At 46.9% G+C, this 15,699-nt stretch overlaps 1 protein-coding gene across 10 annotated transcripts in view; it reads right to left on the bottom strand.

Annotated features, from left to right (window-relative positions):
• The window catches only part of exd3 (exonuclease 3'-5' domain containing 3), a 567,474-nt gene that overhangs the window by 285,025 nt on the left and 266,750 nt on the right, over positions 1-15,699 (bottom strand). For all 10 annotated transcript variants that reach the window (XM_078550476.1, XM_078550481.1, XM_078550475.1 and 7 more), the window contains one exon: positions 15,128-15,304. In XM_078550476.1, the coding sequence (XP_078406602.1) occupies positions 15,128-15,304 (177 nt within the window). The remainder of the gene's footprint in view (positions 1-15,127; positions 15,305-15,699) is intronic.

Raw genomic sequence — 15,699 nt, 5'->3', positions numbered from 1 at the left:
ACTGCTGCACTACCTCCCTGGTCCTCCTTGACTGTCTGGTGGTTACCCATTCTGGCTGCATATCTTTAAGCTATCTATAAATTCGCTATCCACAATTTTTTTGTTCCAATTCTACATAAGCCCCCTCCCTCAACTGCCATTTCCTGCTCTCACTTTGAACTGTAAAACTTTACCAATTTTGCTTTCAATTTCCAGCCTTCCCTCACCTTCACATGGTCTATCCTTGACTCTTTGCTTCTTAAATACTCCTGCTGGGTGAAACATCAATTTATAGGTCCTTCTTTCAATTTGATGCATTTCATTTGCTGCTAAAAATGCTGTCTGATGATCCATAATAACAAAAGCAAAATACTGCGGATGCTGGAAATCTGAAATAAAAACAGAAAATGCTGGAAAAATCTTCAGAGCAGACCTGCTGAGCTTTTCCAGCATTTTCTGTTTTCATTTCTGTCCGATCCATATTGGGCTCACTAAACACAGATTGGGTCACCGCTTTACTGAACAGCTGCATTCATTTCGCAAGCCTGACCCCAAGCTTCAGTCAACCTGTTATTTTAATTCTTCATCTTACATTCACGTTGACCTCTCTGTCCTTGACCTCCTGAACTGTTCCAATGAAGCTCAACATAAGCTTGAGGAACGGCACCACATCTTTCAATTATGTACTTTACAGCTTTCTGGACTCATAACTGAGTTCAACAATTTCAGATCCCATTTTGTTTTCTCTTTCTTTGCAGGCTTTGATTTTATTCTTGTTTTTCTCATGTTTTTGCTTTTGGACAATAGCTGTTCAACATTCTGCCATTCATCCTCCTGTTTGTTTTTACACTTCTTCCAATACCACTCCCTTTGGCCTTGCATCACCAACTCTTTTGTCATTTAATCTCTCCTGCTTTCCACCGCGTCACAGACCTTTCCTGCTGTTCGATTTCCACCCTCCCTCTTTCACTTGCTCATAACCTGTTACATTTCTAACATGTCCCAGTTTGAATGAAAGGTGCTTGACTTAAAACATCAGTGTTTCTCTCTCCACGGATGCTGCCAGGCCTGCTGAGTATTTCCAGCATTTTCTGTTTTTATTTCAGACTAGCAGAGAATCAAAATATTTGGGTCAAAGGAATATCTTTATTGCAACAGTATTTCTTTAAAAACAGTATTTCTTGTTACTCTTTCACCAAAGAATTTAACAGAACCAGGACTTCTCACTCTGGTAACAGCTACATAAAATTGTTCATGTGTTAAAACAGGCCTCAGAATAGACATGTAAATTTGTCAAGAGTCTGGGCTTGTGAATTGTTTGTAGTCAAAGAATCTAGAAGTCTAATTGGGAATTGATTTCTTCCAAGTTGTAAAAGCAGATTTCCATCGAATAGGCACAAAATTGTTCAAGCAATAAACACTCTGTATCCTTGAAATCTGCTGATTATAATCTCGTCATCCATCAATGAAGAAAACGGCTTCTTAACTACCAATCTGGCTCCACGACAAAATCCCATGTTTACGATTCAGGTTTCATAGCAACATTGTACCCAGGACGACCAACAATCCTTTATGTTATGGGATTGTCCCGTATCTGAGTCCACTGTCCTGGGCTGCATGGTGCCGGAATACGGCTTGTCCCACAATTCAGATCTTTAAACAGTACACGCTCTCCCCTGTTTATACAGTCTCACTGCTCTGGCAGCACCCCTCCCCTCGCCCCCGACCCCGGCTCTCACAGCTCTGGCAGCAACCCTCCCCTCACCCCCGCTCTCACAGCTCTGGCAGCACCCCTCCCCCACAGCTCTGGTAGCACCCCTCCCCCACCCTCCTGCTCTCACAGCTCTGGCAGCACCCCTCCCCCCACCCTCCTGCTCACAGCTCTGGCAGCACCCCTCCCCCCACCCTCCTGCTCACAGCTCTGGCAGCACCCCTCCCCCCACCCTCCTGCTCACAGCTCTGGCAGCACCCCTCCCCCCACCCTCCTGCTCACAGCTCTGGCAGCACCCCTCCCCCCACCCTCCTGCTCACAGCTCTAGCAGCACCCCTCCCCCCACCCTCCTGCTCACAGCTCTGGCAGCACCCCTCACCCCTCCCCACACCCTCACAGCTCTGGCAGCACCCCTCCCCACACCCTCACAGCTCTGGCAGCACCCCTCCCCACACCCTCACAGCTCTGGCAGCACCCCTCCCCACACCCTCACAGCTCTGGCAGCACCCCTCCCCGCACCCTCCTGCTCACAGCTCTGGCAGCACCCCTCCCCGCACCCTCCTGCTCACAGCTCTGGCAGCACCCCTCCCCCCACCCATGCTCTCACAGCTCTGGCAGCACCCCTCCCCTCACCCTTGCTCTCACAGCTCTGGCAGCACCCCTCCCCCAACCCTCCTGCTCACAGCTCTGGCAGCACCCCTCCCCCACCCTCCTGCTCTCACAGCTCTGGCAGCACCCCTCCCCTCACCCCCCTGCTCACAGCTCTGGCAGCACCCTTCCCCCCACCCTCACAGCTCTGGTAGCACCCCTCCCCCCCACCCTCCTGCTCACAGCTCTGGCAGCACCCCTCTCCACACCCCTGCTCTCACAGCACTGGCAGTATGCCACCCCCCCTCCCCCTCCCACTGCTCTGGCAATACCCCTCCTCCTCCTCCCACACCCCCACTCTCACAGCTCTGGCAGCAACATCCCCACCTCCCCACGTGTACAGATCCAAATGGCTTTGCCTTAATTTTCTCTATGAGAGTTCGTCACCTAGATTCCTCCTTCAGTCTAAGTTTTGCAGTGGCTTGTGCATTGAAATTAGACTGTGTAGAAACACCGGATGGTACAGACAGTTATCATAATCATCCAGAGAATTAACACCAACGCATTCTTTAAATTCATCAGAAAGATGTTAGAACCATAGAACACTACAGCACAGAAAAACAGGCCATTCGGCCCTTCTAGTCTGTGCCGAAATATTATTCCACTAGTCCCATTGACCTGCACCCAGTCCATAACCCTCCAGACCTCTCCCATCCATGTATCTATCCAATTTATTCTTAAAACTTAAGAGTGAGCCCGCATTTACCACGTCAGATGGCAGCTCGTTCCACACTCTAACCACTCTCTGAGTGAAGAAGTACCCCCTAATGTTCCCCCTAAACCTTTCCCCTTTCACCTTAAAGCCATGTCCTCTTGTGTTTATCTCTCCTAATCTAAGTGGAAAGAGCCTACTCGCATTTACTCTGTCTATGCCCCTCATAATTTTGTAAACTTCTATCAAATCTCCCCTCATTCTTCTACCCTCCAAGGAATAAAGTCCTACCTGTTTAATCTTTCCCTGTAACTCAACTCCTTAAGACCCGGCAACATCCTAGTAAATCTTCTCTGCACACTCTCAATCTTACTGATATCCTTCCTGTAGTTAGGCGAACAGAACTGCACACAATACTCCAAAGTTGGCCTCACCAATGTCTTATACAACCTCACCATAACATCCCAACTCCTATACTCAATACTTTGACTTATGAAGGCCAGTATGCCAAAAGCTTTCTTTACAACCCTGTCTACCTGTGACGCCACTTTCAGGGAATTATGTATCTGAACTCCCAGATCCCTTTGTTCTTCCGCACTCCTCAGTGTCCTACCATTTACTGTGTATGTCCTACCTTGGTTTGTCCTTCCAAAATGCAACACCTCACACTTCTCTGCATTAAATTCCATCTGCCATTTTCTGGCCCATTTTTCCAGTTGGTCCAGATCCCTCTGCAAGTTTTGAAAGCCTTCCTTGCTGTCCACAACGCCTCCAATCTTAGTGTCATCAGCAAACTTGCTGATCCAATTTACCACATTATCATCCAGATCATTGATATAGACAACAAACAACAATGGTCCCAGCACAGATCCCTGAGGCACACCACTAGTCACAGGCCTCCAGTCTGAGAAGCAATCATCCACTACCACTCTCTGTCTTCTCCCACACAGCCAATTTCGAATCCAGTTTACAACCTCTCCATGGATACCAAGTGTCTGAACCTTCTGAACTAACCTCCCATGTGGGACCTTGTCAAAGGACTTACTAAAGTCCATGTGGACAACATCCACAGCCTTTCCTTCATCTACTTTCTTGGTAACCTCCTCAAAAAACTCTACAAGGTTCGTTAAACACGACCTACCACGCACAAAGCCATGCTAACTATCCTTAATCAGCCCTTGGCTGTCCAAATAATTGTATATCTGATCTCTCAGAACACCTTCCAATAATATACCTACTACTGACGTCAGGCTCACTGGCCTGTAATTACCTGGTTTACTTTTGGAGCCTTTTTTAAACAACGGAACAACATGAGCTACCCTCCAGTCCTCCGGCACCTCACCCGTAGCTAAGGACATTTTAAATATTTCTGCCAGAGCCCCTGCAATTTCTACACTAGTCCCCCTCAAGGTCCGAGGGAATATCATGTCAGGCCCGGGGGATTTATCTACCTTTATTCGCTGTAAGGCAGCAAGCACCTCCTCCTCTTTAATCTCTATATGTTCCATGACACTACTGCTTGTTTCCCTTCCTTCCTTATACACCATGCCAGTTTCCTGAGTAAACACTGATGCAAAAAAACTGTTTAAGATCTCCCCCATCTCGTGAGGCTCCACACATAGATGACCACTCTGATCTTCAAGGGGACCAATTGTGTCCCTTACTATCCTTTTACTCTTAATATACTTGTAGAAACCCTTCGGGTTTACCTTCACATTATCTGCCAAAGCAACCTCATGTCTTCTTTTTGCCTTCCTGATTTCCTTCTTTAGTATTTTCTTACATTTTCTATACTCTACAAATATCTCATCTGCTCCTTGTTGCTTATACCTGCTATACACCTCTCTCTTCTTCTTAATCAGATCGCCAATATCCCTTGAAAACCAAGGTTCCCTATGCCTGTTAACTTTGCCTTTAATCCTGATAGGAATGTGCAAACTCTGCACTCTCAAAATTTCACCTTTGAATGCCTTCCAGTTACTGAACACATCCTTGCCAGAAAACAACTTATCCCAATCCACTCTTCCTAGATCCTTTCTCATTTCCACAAAATTGGCCTTTCTCCAATTTAGAATCTCAACTCGAGGACCAGACCTATCCTTATCCATAATTAACTTAAAACTAATGACATTGTGGTCACTGGACCCAAAATGTTCACCTACACATACCTCTGTCACCTGACCTGTCTTGTTCCCTAATAGGAGATCAAGTATTGCATCCTCTCTCGTTGGTACCTCTATATATTGATTTAGAAAACTTTCCTGAACACATTTGACAAACTCCAAGCCATTCAGCCCTTTTACAGTATGGGAGTCCCAGTCAATATGTGGAAAGTTAAAATCTCCTACTATCACAACTTTCTGTTTGTTACATCAGTCTGCTATCTCTCTACAGATTTGCTCCTCCAATTCTCTCTGACTATTGGGCGGTCTATAATACAACCCTATTAGTGTGGTCACACATTTCCCGTTCCTCAGCTCCACCCATATGGCCTCTGTAGACAAGCCCTCCGGGCTGTCCTGACCACGCACAGCTGTGATATTTTCCCTGACTAGTAATGCCATTCCTCCCCCTTTCATCCCTCCCCCTCTAGCACGTCTGAAACGTCGGAACCCCGGAACATTGAGCTACCAGTCCTGCCCCTCCTGCAACCAAGTCTCACTAATAGCAATAATGTCGTAATCCCACGTGCCAATCCACGCCCTAAGCTCATCTGCCTTTCCGACAATACTCCTTGCATTGAAATGGATGCACCTGAGAACATTTCTATCATGTACAAACCTTTGATATCTGTCTATACATGCATTCCTCGCTTGACCTTTATCCTCCTCCATCTCACTATCTGCTCTAACATTCTGGTTCCCCTCCCCCTGCAAATCTATTTTAAACCCTCCGGGGCAGCACTAGCAAACCTACCCACAAGGATGTTCGTCCCCCTCCAGTTCAGGTGCAAACCGTCCCATCGGAACAGGTCCCACCTTCCCTGGAACAGAGCCCAATTGTCCAGAAACATGAAGCCCTCCCTCCTACACCATCTCCTTAGCCACGTATTTAGCAGCATTATCTTCCTATTTCTAGCCTCACTAGCACGTGGCACGGGTAGCACTCCTGAGATCGCAAACCTGGAAAATATTTTCATTCAAATCTCGTGAATCTCCTTTTTTAACATGTAAAATAGCTTTCAAATAATAAGTTGTATCGAATAATTGTCCCTGCCATTTTGTCACTCAATCAATTGCATCGTCTCATTCACCCATCCTGGCTCAACCCTCCACATGGCACTCTCTTGCTCCCACACCATCACTATTCCATCACTACCATCAACTCCATCCCATCCCTCATGGAAACAATCTCTCCAACCAGACTAACTTTGTTGCTGGGCTGCCCTTACCTTCTGCTGTTTTTGTTCTCCATCAAAGATTCCCCCTTCTCCACCCTGCCACCGCCACAGCCATAGGAGGCAGCAGTTGTATCATGCACCCAATAAAACCATGCATCCCATGTGCCTCCACATGTTCCAGGCACCGCACACCAAACAAACCCACCAAAAGATACGCCCCTTGAACTGACCAATTAAAACAGTCCAGATAGAAAAAAATACAGTATTTTTATTATAGATTTCCAGCAACTGTAATTTTGCTCTTGTATGAAGAGGAAAAACACTGGCTGATTGCCTAACCCAGGGACACTGAGGCCAAAATGTTCTTCCACCTGAGCTCAGTGGACTCAGCACAAAGCAATGCTCGAGTCTGGGAGCTCCCTGGTCTGCTCCAGGGAGCCAGGCTCCAGAATCAAAACTAAAAGTATTTGTAGAATGCGATGACACATGAGTCTGCATGAACCCCTAGACAAAGACTTTCAGCCAATATTTTCAAAAGGGAACATTAACATTCAGATACACACAAATACAAATGGCAATTGGGAAACTGAAAGTTTTACTCCTTGCAAAGAAAGAGAGATTAATGTTAACATCGAGTCTTTAACATTTTAACAGTCTAAGGATGTCCCAAAGCATTCCACAGCCAGTTAAGTACTTTTGAAGCATAGTCACAAATGGAATATCGGAAATGCAGCAGCCAGTTGGCACATAGCATGCTCCCATGAACAGCAATGAGATAGTAACCAGATGATCGATTTTAGTGACACTGGTTAAAGGATAAATGTCGACCAAGGATACTGGGGAAGTGGTGGCGAAGTGGTATTGTCGCTGGAATGATAATCTAGAGACCCAGGGTAATGCACTGGAGATGGTGGAATTTGAAATCTGGAATTAGAAGTCTAATGATGACCATGAAAACCCATCTGGCTCATTAATGCCCTTTAGGGAAATCTGCCGACCTCACCTGTTCTCCAGATTTGCAGAAATGTGGTTGATTCTTAAAGTGCCCTCTGCAATGGCTGAGAAAGCCATTCAGCTGTGTCAAATAGCTAAAAAGTCAATAAAAAGGAATGAAACCAGACGGACCACCCTAGGCACTGGAAATGACAATGGCAATCTCAGCCCTGTCGACCCTGCAAAGTCCTCCTTACTAACATCTGGGGACATATGCCAAAATTGGGAGAGCTGTCTCACAGACTAGTCAAGCAACAGCCTGACTCACAGGTCATAATCACAGAATCATACCTGACTGATAATGTCTCAGACACCACCATCACCATCCCTGGGTATGTCCTGTCCCACTGGCAGGACAGGCCCAGCAGAGGTGGCGGCATAGTGGTATACACTCAGGAGTGAGTTGCCCTGGGAGTCCTCCACATGGACTCCGGATCCCATGAAGTCTCACAGCATCAGGTCAAAAGGAAACCTCCTGATGACAACCACATGCCGCGCCACCACCTCCCCCACCCTTCAGCTGGTGAATCAGTGTGTGTGCTTGTGCTTGGGTGTGTGTAAATGATTTAATTAAGCTGCAGAAAGGTTGGTAAAGACAGCTTGTCTGTGGGAATTGAGAGATGAAAGGTAAAGGTGCTACATGCATGCATTTGTAGGAAACCTCCTGCTGATTACTACATACTGCCCACCACCATGCTCCCCCCCATCCCCAGCTGATGAATCAGTGCTCTTCCATGTTGAACACCACTTGGAAGAAGCACTGAGGGTGGCAAGGACACAGAATGTAGGGGACTTCAATGTCCATTACCGCATGCCAAGCTGGCTGAGTTCTAAGGATAAAGCTGCTAGACTGGGTCTGCGGCAGGCGGAGAGAGAACCAACAAGTGGGGAAAATATACTTGACTTCATCCTCACCAACCTTCCTGCCACAGACACATCTGTCCATGACGGTATCAGTAGGAGTGACAACCGCATAGTCGTTGTGGAGACAAAGTCCCATCTTCACATTGAGAATACCCTCCATTATGTTGTGTGGCATTACCACCATGCTAAATGGGATAGATTTTGAACAGATCTAATAACTCAAGACTGGGCGTCCATGAGGCGCTGTGGGCCATCAGCAACAGAATTGTACTTGAACACTATCTGCAACCTCATGGCCTGGCATATGCCCCACTCTACCACTACCACCAAGCCAGGGCATCAATGAAGAGTGCAGGAGGGCATGCCAGGAGCAGCACCAGGCTTACCTAAAAATGAGGTGTCAATCTGGTGAAGCTACAACACAGGTCTACTTGCATGCCAAAGAGCATAAGCAGCAAGTGATAGACAGAGCTAAGCGATTCCACAACCAATGGTTTAGATCTAAGCTCTGCAGTCCTGCCACATCCATTTGTGAATGTTGGTGGACAATTAAACAACTCACTGGAGGAGGAGACTGCACAAATATCCCCATCCTCAATGATGGAGGAGCCCAGCATATCAGTGCAAATGATAAGGCTGAAGCATTTGCAACAATCTTCAACCAGAAGTGCTGAGTGGATGATCCCTCTCAGCCTCCTCTCGAGGTCCCCAGCATCACAGACGTCAGTCTTCAGCCAATTCAATTCATTCCACGTGGTATCAAGAAGGGGCTGAAGGCACTGGATACTGCAAAGACTTTGGGCCCTGACAATATTCCGTCAATAGTACCAAAGACTTGTGCTCCAGAACTTGTTCCTGTACAGCTACAGCATTGGCATTTACCTGGCAATGTGGAAAATTGCACAGGTATGTCCTGTACACAAAAAGCACAAAAACACACAAATCCAACTCAGCCAATTACCGCCCCATCAGTCTACCACAGAATCACAGAGTCGTAAAGGCATAGAAGGAGGCTATTCGGCCCATCGTGTCTGCACCGGCTCTCATAATGAGCATTATGACCAAGTGCCAGAGCCTTGCCTTTTCCCCGTACCCTTGCACATTGTTTCTATTCAAATTATCATCTAATGCCCTCCTGAAAGCCTTGATTGAACCTGCCTCCACCACATTTCCAGGCAATGCATTCCAGACAAGAACCACTCGCTGTGTGAAAAAGTTTTTCCTCACGTCACATTTGCTTCTTTTGCAAATCACCTCAAATCTGTGCCCTCTCGTTCTTGATCATTTTACGAGAGGGAACAGCTTCATCGTATCTACTCTGTCTAGCCCCCTCATGATATTGAAAATTTCTATCAAGTCTCCTCTCAGCCTTTTCCTCTTCAAGGAGAACAGTCCCAATCACTCCAATCTATTTTCATAACTGAAGTTTCTCATCCCTGGGACCATTCTTGTAAACCTCTTCTGCACTCTCTCCAATGTGTTCACATCCTTCCTATAGTATGGTGCCCAGAACTGTACACAATACTCCAGCTGAGATCTAATGAGTGTCTTATATAAATTCAGCATAACCTCCTTGCTCTTGTACTCTATGCTCCTGTTAATAAAGCCCAGGGTACAATATGCTTTATTAACTGCTCTCTCCGTCTGTCGTGCTACCTTCAATGATCTATGCACATATACACCCAAGTCTTCCTGCTCCTGCACCTCCTTCTAAATTTCAGCCCTTATTTTAGAATGTTTGTCCATGTTCTTCCTATCAAAATGCATCACCTCACACTTCCCCGCATTGAACTTCTCCTGCCACCTATTTGTCCACTCCACCAACTTGTCCATGTCCTCTTGAAGTTCCACACTATCCTCCTCGCAGTTCACAACACTTCCAAGCTTCGTATCATCCGCAAACTTTGAAATTGTCTCCTGCACACCAATATCTAGAACAAAGAACAAAGAAAAGTACAGCACAGGAACAGGCCCTTCAGCCCTCCAAGCCTGCGCTGATCATATTGCCTATCAAACTAAAACATTTTGCACTTCCAGGGTCTGTAGACCTCTATTCCCATCCTATTCATGTATTTGTCAAGCTGCCTCTTAAACACCACTATCGTACCTGCTTCCACCACCTCCTCTGGCAGCGAATTCCAGACACTCACTACCCTCTGCGTTAAAAACTTGCCCCGCACATCGCCTCTAAAGTTTTCTCCTCTCACCTTAAATCTATGTCCCCTAGTAATTGACTCTTCCACCCAGGGCAAAACATTGGACACATGCTGCTGTAGAAAATTCTCCTGAACACAATCTAGGATCTTTTGCTCGTCTCCGCTCTTTACACTACCACTGTCCCAGTCTACATTCGGGTAATTAAAGTCTCCCATTATAACTACTCTATAATGCTTGCATCCCTCTGTAATTTCCCTGCAGATTTGTTCTTCTACGTCCTTCTCACTAGTGGGCGGTCTATAGGCTACACTGAGCAATGTAACTGCACGCTTTTTGTTCCTTAGCTCTAGCCAAATTGAATCTGTCCTTGAAGCCTCTGGGTCCTCCTCTTTCTCCAACACTGCAATGCTCTCCTTAACCAATATCGCCACCTCTCCTCCTTTCCTATCTCTTCTGAGCACCTTGTACCCGGGAATATTTAACACCCAGTTCTGCCCTTCCTTGAGCCAGGCCTTTGTTATCGCCACAACACCATATTTCCATATGACAGTCTGTGCCTGTAATACCCCAATCTTATTTACTATGCTCCGTGCATTCACATACATACATAGTAACCCTGATTTAGGTTTTGTTACTTTCTCCCTTGCCCCAACTTTACCTATTAACTTACTATCCTCTATACAAGTGCTATATGTCCCTCCCAGTATTTTGTGCACCCTGGTATTCCTCTCTAATATTTTCTCTTGGCTCCCACACCCCTGTCAAGTTAGTTTAATGCCCTCCCAACAGCACTAGCAAAACACCCCACATGGAACTCAGTCCCAGCTCTGCTCAGGTGCAATCCATCCACTTGTACAGGTTCCATCTCTCCCAGAGCCAGTCCCAGTGTCCCAGGAATCTAAAGCCATCCCTCTTGCACCATCCTACCAGCCACGCATTCATCTGCCTTATCCTCCTATTTCTGTATTCACTGTTACGTGGCACTGGGAACAATCCAGAGATTACTACACTCGAGGCCCTGCTTGCTAATTTTCCACCTAGCTCCCTAAATTCTGATTACAAGGCTACATCCCCCTTCCTACCTAAGTCATTGGTCCCAATGTAGACCATGACCTTTGGCTGATCACCCGCCCCCTTGAAAAGTGCCCTGCAGCCGCTCTGTGACATCCTTGGCACCAGGGAGGCAACATACCATCCTGGTGTCATGCCTACAGCCACAGAAACACCTGTCTGCTCCCCTAACCAATCCCCTATCACTATTGCTCTCCCTTTCTTCTTCCTCCCCTCCTGTACACCTCATGGTGCCACAAACTTGGCTCTGACTGCACTCCTCTGAGGAACCAATGCCCTTACCAGCTTCCAAAATGGAAAACCGATTTGTGAGCGGGACCCCAGGAGTCTCCTGCACTACCTACCAACTTCTCTTGGACTGCCTGGTGGTCACCTATTCCCTCTCTGTCACCAGGCCCTTAAGCTGCGGTGTGACCACCTCTCTGAACGTGCTATCTACGTAGCCCTCAGCCTCACGGATGTGCCACAGTGACTCCTCTCGAGCTTTGAAACCCAGAGATCAAGTTTATGCTGCTGACAGCACTTCATGTACATATGGTTGTCTGGGACACCGGTAGCATCCATGACTTCGCACATAATGCTGGACACGCATTCCACTTGACTGAGCTGCCCTTATATGCCTTATCTCTACTTCCCGTACATTCACCTTATCCTACTTTGGATTATTTATATTAGTTTATTTATTGGCCTTAGATTTCACTTATTCCTGTGGCTTCTCAGTTAAATCCAAGTATAGGAACCTTAAAAATATTACACTTTTCTCATTTACTCACCAGGGCCTATTTACCAAGGCCGCTGCTCTTCTTTCTGAGGAAAGGTAGGAAAAGAAAGGAGCACCTCCTCCCTCCTCACCAAACTCCAACTGAAGCTCTCTACTGCAGCCAAAGTTAGCACTATAAGATATCCTGCCTTTATACACTCTGAACCTAGCCTCTAAAAACCTGATTATGCCAGTTATCTAATTAACTAGTTGCAGCTGCAAGCAAGCCGGTATCAGCCCTGTTTTAAGGCTGGACTAAATCTCACCTCCACCCTAACAGCAACTTTTAGTTTTAGTCTACTCTTGATCATCAGTAAAGTAATGGAAGGGTCATCAACAGTGCTATCAAGTGGCACTTGCTTAGCAATAGCCAGCTCACTGACGTTCAGCTTGGGTTCCGCCAGTGTAACTCAGCTTCAGACCTCTTTATAGCCTTGGTTCAAACATGGACAAAAGAGCTGAATTCCAGAGGTGAGGTGAGAGTGACTGCCCTTGATATCAAGGCAGCATTTGACCGAGTGTGGCATCAAGGAGCCCTAGCAAAACTGGAGCTGATGGGAATCGGTGGGAAAACTCTCCACTGGATGGTGTCATACTAGCACAAAGGAAGATAGTTGTGGTTGTTGGAGGTCAGCTATCTCAGCTCCAGAACATCACTGCAGGAGTTCCTCAGGGTAGTGTCCTTGTCCCAACCATCTTCAGCTGCTTCATCAACGACCTTCCTTCCATCATAAGGTTAGTAGTGGGGTTGTTCACTGATGATTGCACAATGTTCAGCACCACTCGCGATTCCTCAGATACTGAAGCAGTCCATGTCCCAATGCAGCAAGACTTGGACAATTTCCAGGCTTGGGCTGACAAGTGGCAAGTGCCTCACAAGTACCAGGCAATGACCGTCTCCAACAAGAGAGAATCTAACCATCGCCCCTTGACGTTCAAAGGTATTACCATAGTTGAGTCCCTGACTATCAAATTCTGGGGGTTAGCATTGGCCAGTGACTGACCTGGACTAGCCATATATAAATACTGTGGCTACAAGAGCAGGTCAGAGGCTAGGAATCCTGAGGCGAGTAACTTACCTCCCCCCAAAGCCTGTCCACCATCTACAAGGCACAAGTCAGGGGTGTGATGGAATACTCTCCACTTGCCTGGATGAGTGCAGCCCCAATAACACTCAAGAAGCTTGACGCCATTCAGGACAAAGCAACCCACTTGATTGGCACCCCTTCCACAAACATTCACTCTCTCCACCACCAGTGAACAGTAGCAGCAGTGTGTACCATCTACAAGATACACTGCAGGAACTCACCAAGGCTCCTTAGGCAGCACCTTCCAAAACCAACGACCACTACCAACTAGAAAGACAAGGACAGCAGATAGACGGGAACACCACCACCTGGAAGTTCCCCTCCAAGTCACTCACCATCCTGACTTGGAAATATATCGCAATTCCTTCACTGTCGCTGGGTCAAAATCCTGGAACATCCTCCCTAATAGCACTGTGGGTGTACCTACACCACATGAACTGCAGCGTTCAAGAAGGCATCTCACCATCAAAGGCAATTAGCGATGGACAACAAATGCTGGCCCAGCCAGCGACGCCCACATCCCGTAAATAAATAATTTTAAAAAAGGAATCCGGGAGAAGTTACCTACTCTTCTTTTGAACAGTGTCATGAGATTTTACAACTCCTCTTGATGATGTTAACCTCAGCAAGATCATAGTCAATGGAGATCTATTCACAGTATGCCCATAGAATCAGACTCATTGCAAGAGTGACGACTGCCCATAGAATCTTACTTACAGTAAGGGAGAAGGAAAACCAAATGCAGGTAAAATGCCAAATGTCCCTAAATAATGAGAGATTGGTCAGTTTTCACCAGAGACTCAGTCATCACATTAAACAACTTCATCAGCTGCAGGTTTGTGCATTGAACCAGGTCAAGGTCTACACTCTGCTTGTAACTGGGTTCCAAGCTCAATGAGCGTATGTTCAAAAACACATGGGACAATAACAGCTGCTAAAATGCTGGAAAACTTGGAATGGAATCGAGGAACAATGGATTCCCTTGCAGCTTTACCAATTTGCCCTTTTTCTTACCAATGTTTTCTGGCATTTTTTTCATCTCCCTGGATGTGTCTTGCATTTAAGCTCTCCTATATTGGAACCCTAGCTAAGACAAACAGTGACCTGCAGTCGGACACTTAGCATTGGATGAATAATTGAAACGACCCCACTTGATGCATGAGAGTGACCAACACCTATTGACTCCCGCAAGGGCAATCCATATTGAGGACAGCAGCCTGCTATCAACCTTAATCTACACACTGCGATTTCATACCTGACTCATCTATAGCCAGAAGGGATCAAATTACATCCATACTCTCCCTTCACCCCCACTTCCCCTCTCTCATTCTCCCACCCCCTCACCCTCTCTCTCTTCCTCCTTTCCCCACACCCTGTCCCCCCTCTCTCCCCTCTCCCTTTCTCCCCTTCCACTCACCATTTTGCCTTCCCCCAATCTCTCTTTCTCCCTTTGCCCCTCACCTTCTACCTCTCCCTTCCCCAACCCTCTCTCTGCTTTCTCCTTCATGCTCCTTGTCCCTCTCACCCTCTTTCACCTTCGCCACTCATCTCTGACCTTTCCTCCTTACCCTCCTTCCCCCTCTAGCTCCTCATTCCGGATCCTTCTTTCCCCGCCTCACTGTCTCCCTTTCGCCTCACCCTTTCTTTTCTACCCTTCACTCTCTCTCCCTTCCCCCTCACCCTCTATTCTCGTCACTCCTGCTCCCCCTTTTCTCCCTCACTCTCCCTCCCCCTTACCCTCTCTCCCCATCCCCATTCACTGACCTCTCCCTCCTCACCCTCTTCTTCCCCCTCACCCTTCCTCCCCTCCCTTTTGCCCTCACAATCTCTCACCTTCCTCCACTCACTCCAAGCTCTGACTCACCTCTGCTGCCTTCCTGTGATCATCTTCATTCTCCAGAATCTTCACATCCACTCCGAGACAGCGGAGGTATCGGCCCAGCCCCTGCAACATGTTGTCACAGATGACACTGAATTCTGAGGGTGATATTGGAGGGAAGGATGATATCTTTCTCGGTGCTGGCTGAGGAGTCTGCACACTCTGCATAAATAAAGAGCATCAAAATGTGGCTGAGAAGAAACTCAATATCAGCAGCGCATTTTAAAATTAAGCAAGGCAGAATTAACGGGAGATGGTGGCGTAGTGGTAATGTCATTAGGCTAGTAATCCGGAGTCCCAGTCTCAAATCCTACCAAGGCAGTGGGTATAATTTAAATTCAGTTAATGAAATATAAAAAGCCAGTCTCAGTAATAGTGACCATGAAACTATCATCGAGTGTTGTAAAAACCCATCTGGTTCACTAACTAATGTCCTTTAGGGGAGAAAATCTGCCATCCAGACCCAAAGCAATGTGGTTGACTCTTAACTCTGGCCCTCTGAAATGGCCCAGCAAGCCAAGGGCAATTAGGGATGGGCAACAAATGCTGGCTTTGCC

The sequence above is a fragment of the Cetorhinus maximus genome, chromosome 10, assembly GCF_964194155.1.
Source record: "Cetorhinus maximus chromosome 10, sCetMax3.hap1.1, whole genome shotgun sequence".
NCBI classification, from domain to species: Eukaryota; Metazoa; Chordata; class Chondrichthyes; order Lamniformes; family Cetorhinidae; genus Cetorhinus; species Cetorhinus maximus.
The sequence above is the reverse complement of the archived record's forward strand: the minus strand, read 5'-3'. Positions and strand labels throughout refer to the sequence as shown.